Here is a 6764-nt window from a genome sequence, read left to right as displayed (position 1 = left end):
TCGAGTCAAACCTCCAAAGTTGGTTTCAGGCATGTTCGTGCTCTTATTATGCATTCTACGAGCTGGAATTGGCAAATCGCCGCAGGAATTTGACAGCCTGACAAAACAGACTTCTCATATGAACCGGCAGAGCCTGTGTGAGTGGTCGTTCCGCGGTGCGTAAAACGCGCGCTCTGGGTGGGGCCTTTGTTTGGAGAGGCAGGGCCAGAGAGCCCGGGACGACTCTCCTCATCCACAGGTTGCGGCGCGGCTCTCTCTGAGCATCATATAGCAACCCAGACCCAAGCCGGTTGGAGTCTAACGACTCCTTAGTGTATCCTTACTGCACATAGAAGGTCGTGGGCAAAATGCCACATCCGCAGCCTTGGGAAAACTCGATCATAACCAAGTTGAACAACGATTTAATTGTATTGCGCAGGACTTTTCTGTCTTGTCGACGTTTCTTCCGAGGTCTCTGCGTACTTGCCGACACCACCATGCCACAGGTCCCTCGCAACAGCTGCATCGCCGTGACAACAGCAGCATAATGGCATGTAGGAGCAGTTTCTGCTGCGGCTCCGGTCCAATAAACGAGGATAACGCGAGGTTCCTGCTGCTGGCATTGTTCATCATCATCTATCTCCTTTGTGGAGCCGCAGTGTTCTCCGCGCTGGAGCAGCCGAAGGAGCGCGAGGCGAAGGAGCGCTGGGCGCAGAGGTTCGAGCTCTTCAGTCAGAGGTTCAACCTGAGTAAGAAAGACCTGAAGAACTTCCTCAGGAACTACGAGGAGGCGAACGTAGCGGGCATCCGCGTGGACACAGTCAGACCTCGATGGGACTTCGCCGGCGCTTTTTACTTCGTGGGAACTGTGGTGTCCACCATTGGTGAGATGGAGAGACAGGCGTTTCAAAAAGATGGAGAGACAGGCGTTTCAAAAAGACATGTGAAACGCATGTGTGTTCTCCGTCAGCTCTACCATCTTTTTCTGAAAAAAAATACATTTAAAAATCCACCACTGAATATGTCTTTGAGTCCATCATCACGTATGAACTATGTGCTTGTGTGCCGTTAAATGTTATTACAATGTATGCCATTTCCCGAAAATGTGACTCACTTTTACAAAATGTTTATTATTCACTCTACATGAGCCAAAATGATAGCAAATGAATCATAAAGCTAACCCTCTCACTGTAGATTGTGTTGTTAGAAGCCATGATGGTTGACATAGTGTTAATGGTGGCAGTGCATGGGTCAACACACACTAGCCCTGGAACTGGCACATCGAAATGAACTGAAGCCATAAACCATCTTCATACCAGCAGCCATGCCAAATCGGGCCAGGGTGTAAAGTGTGTGTGTGTGTGTGTGTGTGTGTGTGTGTTCTTTCCACCATACTTCACCGCCCTTGCTTGGACCACCCCCATGCTTTCAACCAAACTAGAAACTTAATGTCACATCAGAACGAGATGTGTCCAGGACAGAGTAGATGCAGAGACATCCCACTTACCAGCAGCCCGGTTTACTCCGTGGCAGTAACCCTCATTACCTTTTGTTACCCATACCTTTGATTTGAGTACACTCACTCCGCAGTGTGGCAGGTCCTCTGATTAGATAAGCATTATCATTTAAATGAGAGTTGATGGACCGTATTAAGGTCTTCATTGCACTCATCGGGGTTGATAGTGGCATACAAAGAGGTGATCGCAGTGATCTCTCATGATTCCTAAAGCCACTGGACAATGAAAATACATATTTTCAAATCAAACACATTGTTTCCTTTGCAACTCTCATTAATCTAAGAAATCACTCTTCATGCTGTTCATCTTTTCACTCTCACGTCTCAGTTTTACAAACACATCAATATTTCCTATACCCCGAGTACAGTGTGCATGGATTATTAAATAGAAGTGTGGCATTGTTTGTATGCATGCGTTGTATGCATTTTACATGCAGAACAGGGGTGACTGGCTCAGTGGTAAAGCAGGACGTCCTTCGATCATTGGATCGGCGGTTCGATCCTTGGCTCTAGTCCTTGTCGATGTGTCTATGGGCAAGACACGTATCCCCAAATTACTCAAGCAAGCTGTTCCTTTGTTAGAGTCCTGAAGGGCAGGTGGCACCTTACATGGTATGAATGAGTGTGAATGATGTCAAGTAGTGTTAAAGAAGTTTGAGTGGTCGGAGACTAAAAACAGCACTATACAAGTACAGTCCATTTACCATAACATATGCATATATACTTGTAGTGGGGAATGCTCCCCGGAAAAGAAGGTTGTGAACGCAGCTCTGAGGCTGGCTCCTCCCCCAATCAGCCAACCTATAAAAGGCCCCTGTTGTCATGGCCTCACTTGTCCTGGCTCTGTGGTGGCTCAGGGTTCACCTGCTGCTGTTTCGCTGCCTCCATTTAGCTTGTTTGGCTTCTGTCCTGCATGTTTTGCCTGTTATTTGTTTAAATCATTTTTGGTTGATTCCTTTAATACATTTCTGTTAAACTTTTACGCAACACGTCTCTGTCCAAATATCGGTAACACATCTGTGTTTCCTAAACAATTCTAAACCATATCTTGGGGGCGTTAAAGCTTATAATTCCTGGGGTGCAAGTCCCCAGGTGGTGTTGTCCTCATGTTTAGAGTGAATTTGTTATTGACCTAATTAAACACAGTGCACAGATTGTCTTATTTTCTAATTTAAAGCAATAGTTACAGAATTGGTAGATGAGAGGATCATTACCACTCTCATGCATCTGTTAAACCGTGTAGCCTGGAGAGTTGTGAAGTGGGATGAGATATCTCAGACAGCGCCATGCCACTCCACAGCCCATTATTCAGAAATCCCAATAGTGCACCCCCCCCCCCCCCACCCCCCCCTACCACCCCAATAAAAAGAAAAAATGGTGGTTGTGGCTTGATATTTAACAGACATTTACAGCATACTTCCCAAAAAGACAAACTATTGACTTTAATGTTTTCTTGAGTCAGCCCTTTTGGGAAGGAAGGAGTCAGGACTGTGTATACCAGCTCCGGACAGTATACCCCAATGAAAACCAACCATGTTCAGAGCGTTTATGTCTGACACAGATGTCATGTTGACAGAGTAGCACACTATCTTCTCTGTCCGTCATGTGACGTGTATTTTATTTAACAGGTCAAATGATTCATCAACATCACATTTCACCGCGCATACGAAACAATGAAACATCCGTACAATCCATCCCATATTGTTGTGTTTGGAAGAAAACTCCACCTCAATTAGCACCTTGAGAACAAATCTGAATGCGTAGGCAATCAAATCCTCAGAGAAAGCTTTTCCTCACACGAGATGCGATAACATTTATCTTTGTTTTTCCAGTGAAAAGAGCTCTCATGTTGTAAGAATTCTCAGCTACCGCTGCACAGCACAATGGGCACGTGACTGTGTAATAGCCTTACAAATACCAGTATGTGTTCAAATCTTCAACAATGTTATAATCAGACAGAGAGACAAACGGTGCTTCATTGAGCCTACAGTGTTAAATGAGGGATGAAAAGGAGACAAGGATCACTGAGATCGGTTCTGTCGATGGAAAGACCTCGCAGTTTGACTCATCTGTCTTTTCACAAGAGACAAAGTCGAAGTCACACACCAGCAGCGTCTCAAAGTAAAAACAGCTTAATGGCTTCTTCTTACGTATAAGAATAATAGAAAATGATCAAGTTGAGATGTGACGGGGCCCCAGTGGGTCTTTTACACTGCAAATGACTGGAGGGGAGACAGTGAAATGTTAGACTAACCCACACTTTGGAACTGATTGTTGTGATGTGCTCGGACTGAAAACACCGCCAGCCGTCTCTTTAAGTGAAGTACAAAGAGACGGAGAGAGAAGGTGATTGCGTCACCAATGGCAGCCCAGTACATCAAAGTCGTTGCGTGATTATAATGTTCTCTTGGGAGAATAGGAGATCAGCCATTTTTGTTAATGACAGAGTAAGTGATTGTGATTTGAAAAGTAGATCAAAGCAGCTGGAAGCAGAGAGCAGATTTCCACTTGTTTTTGTGTGCATACCAGGTTTTGGGATGACCACTCCTGCCACCATTGGAGGAAAGATCTTCCTGATGTTCTACGGCCTGCTCGGCTGCGCAGCCACCATCCTCTTCTTCAACCTCTTCCTGGAGCGCGTCATCACCGTCATCGCCGTGGTCCTGAAGTCGTGTCACGAACGACGCCACAACAAAGCTGTGCTGCCTCCTAATGGCCAGCAGGTCTCCGAGGGAAACAGAGCAGGAAGAGCTGGGGGAAGTGGAGGAGGGAAAGGACAGGATCTGGATGGCTGGAAGCCTTCGGTCTACTGCGTCATGCTCATACTTGGAGCGGCAGCCATCTTGGTGTCCTGCTGTGCCTCGCTCATGTATTCGGCAGCCGAGGGCTGGGCTTACCTGGACTCGCTGTACTTCTGCTTTGTAGCCTTCAGCACCATCGGTTTTGGAGACATGGTGAGCAGCCAGCGGGTCGTCTACGAGGGCCACGCCACGGCCGCATATCGGCTGGGCAACTTCTTCTTCATCCTGACCGGCGTCTGCTGCATCTACTCCCTCTTCAACGTCATCTCCATTGTCATCAAGCAGGTCCTCAACTGGCTGCTGAGGAGGCTGGAGGCCCCCTGCCTCTGCTGTTTGCCCAGTAGGGGTCACCACCCCCACCGGCGGAACGTGGTGGCCCCGGGTCACTTGCGCACCCGCAGGGACCCCTCCATTGAGACAGACGCCATCAACGAAAGTGAGACTGACACTGGGCGAAGGATGTCTGGAGAGATGATCTCCATGAGGGACTTCCTGGCAGCCAACAAGGTGAGAGCCTCAGGGCTGGAGCAGGTTGAGGCTAACAGCTGGTGTGACATTCAATCTGACTAACATTCAGTTATCTCCCAGGGTAAAGTGATTAAACTGCTCACAAGAGTATCAGAAAAGACACTCAGTCAATAATTGTTTCCCTGTAGTCATTAACTCCTTATTCCCTCTGCCCAACGTCATCTCCCTCATCATAAGCTGCATTGAATGTTCAGTGCTCTATTGCTTTCCTGCACGACTGTCGATGCAGAATGTAACATATCAAGTTACATATCACGGCCTGTGCGTATCCTATTATTGAAAGATCAATAGTTTGGCAAAGGTGACATAGTGTGATACATATTTTAATGAGGACTTCCACACGCACCAGTTGTTTTCTAGGCTACATTTATTTGTATTAGGTATTATGTGTCAAATATAACTGAATACCAATGGCCTTACTCCACTGCTATCACCCCTTCAACAGCCCTTGAAGCAACTCAGATGTGTCAATTGTCCATACATTTACATAACTGCTAGCCCACTTTTCAGACGAGACGCATGAGCAAAGTGAGCTGTTGAATGTCAAAACAGTGCTCATCCACCGCAGGATGATTCTACACTGAAAAACTAAATCTCAATGTTCACACCGGTTATTATTATATGATTATTCTGATTTAAAAACCCTGACGGCTTTAATTAAATGGTGTACTGCTGGAAGGATGTGAATGCACTTATAATGGTAAAACATGTCATAGACAGTATACAATATCTTATATACCTTAAAGAAGGTAAATACAGAATACAGATCATTTCTATTGTCTCCGCACCATGGCTGAGCTAACGGTGCTAACAGTGCAAACATTGGGAACAGTGCTAACAGAGCTAACGGTGTTACACTTATATCTTTAGATAACAATTAGTTCTGTGATTCTATGAATCCCGCATATACTGTATAAAGAACCTTTAAACAAGAGTGTGTTATAAACACATTTTCGGTACCACAAAATTTGTTTGAGGGATTAGTTTAAAAAAGATACAAAAGCCAACACAATGTGGGTGTCCTCATTTGAATTAAAAGAATAACTTGTTTGATTCAGCTTCAGAACTGGCTATAAACATGATTTACTTGTGGAGAGAGGAGTAGGAAAGAGGAAAGAGTCGGGTGGAGCGAGAGGGATGGAGACAAAAGAGTTCATAGAAGTGAGAATGATGCTGCTGCACGATGTAACACACTGACCTTCAATCAGACACAGGTTGGTCTTGTCTGAATGCACACGCTTGAAGAATCCTGAGAAAGATAACATATTATTGGTGTTCCATCCAATATTCGTGGAGACATTTCACTCAGAGTCATGGCAGAGTGAAAGAGATCAGCAAAGTAACATTGGGCTTTGTATGTGTGTCCAAAATGTAATGGAAATCAATCCAACGGCATCGACATGGTGCTAGCGTTACAATAAATACTCAAAGTTGTGTAGAACAGCTCCTTTACATTTGATTTAATATTGACTAAACACAGTGTCTCTACATATTGCTATATAGAGGGACAAATTAAACGGAAAGGTTGATATGTGAGAGAGTGAATATCGGGTTCCTCTCAGTCACGCCTGTTCATTTGTATTTGTCATCTTTGTTCACATGAATGGACACACTAAAGGAGAGAAAACACTCCATCTGGTAGCCTCATGTCACACCTGTGAAGTCAGATGTGCCAACACTTGGTATTAATCCTTGTTTTGCAAGGCCTCACAGGTAGACTTCCAAACAGAGACAGCAAATGTTGTCTCCTATGTTGATTTCTTTATCTCTTTCTCCTCCTGCAGGTGAATCTGGCAATTATGCAGAAGCAGCTTTCCGAGATGGCCATCGGGCACCCGCGCCAGTCCAGCTCCAGTTCACGCCAGAACGGGTTCTCAGGAGGGGTGGGCGCCCTTGGCATCATGAACAACCGGCTGGCAGAGACCAGCGTTGACAGATAG

At 45.5% G+C, this 6764-nt stretch overlaps 1 protein-coding gene across 1 annotated transcript; it reads left to right on the top strand.

Annotated features, from left to right (window-relative positions):
* The first annotated feature begins 526 nt into the window (after positions 1–526).
* Positions 527–6764, top strand: kcnk13b (potassium channel, subfamily K, member 13b). Its single transcript, XM_034528009.1, has 3 exons — positions 527–863; positions 4025–4803; positions 6609–6764. Exons 1-3 carry the CDS (start codon positions 527–529, stop codon positions 6762–6764), a joined length of 1272 nt encoding a protein of 423 aa, XP_034383900.1.

The sequence above is a fragment of the Cyclopterus lumpus genome, chromosome 24 (genome assembly GCF_009769545.1).
Source record: "Cyclopterus lumpus isolate fCycLum1 chromosome 24, fCycLum1.pri, whole genome shotgun sequence".
NCBI lineage: Eukaryota > Metazoa > Chordata > Actinopteri > Perciformes > Cyclopteridae > Cyclopterus > Cyclopterus lumpus.
Note: the sequence above shows the minus strand (reverse complement) of the source record. Positions and strands in the feature narration are given on the sequence as shown.

What these genes read in the sequence shown, in the direction of transcription:
- kcnk13b (XM_034528009.1), top strand. Translation starts at nt 527, where the DNA reads ATGGCATGTAGGAGCAGTTTCTGCTGCGGCTCCGGTCCAATAAACGAG. An exon ending in AACTGTGGTGTCCACCATTG is followed by an intron (nt 864 to 4,024) that starts GTGAGATGGAGA and finishes TGTGCATACCAG; the next exon opens with GTTTTGGGATGACCACTCCT. An exon ending in ACTTCCTGGCAGCCAACAAG is followed by an intron (nt 4,804 to 6,608) that starts GTGAGAGCCTCA and finishes CTCCTCCTGCAG; the next exon opens with GTGAATCTGGCAATTATGCA.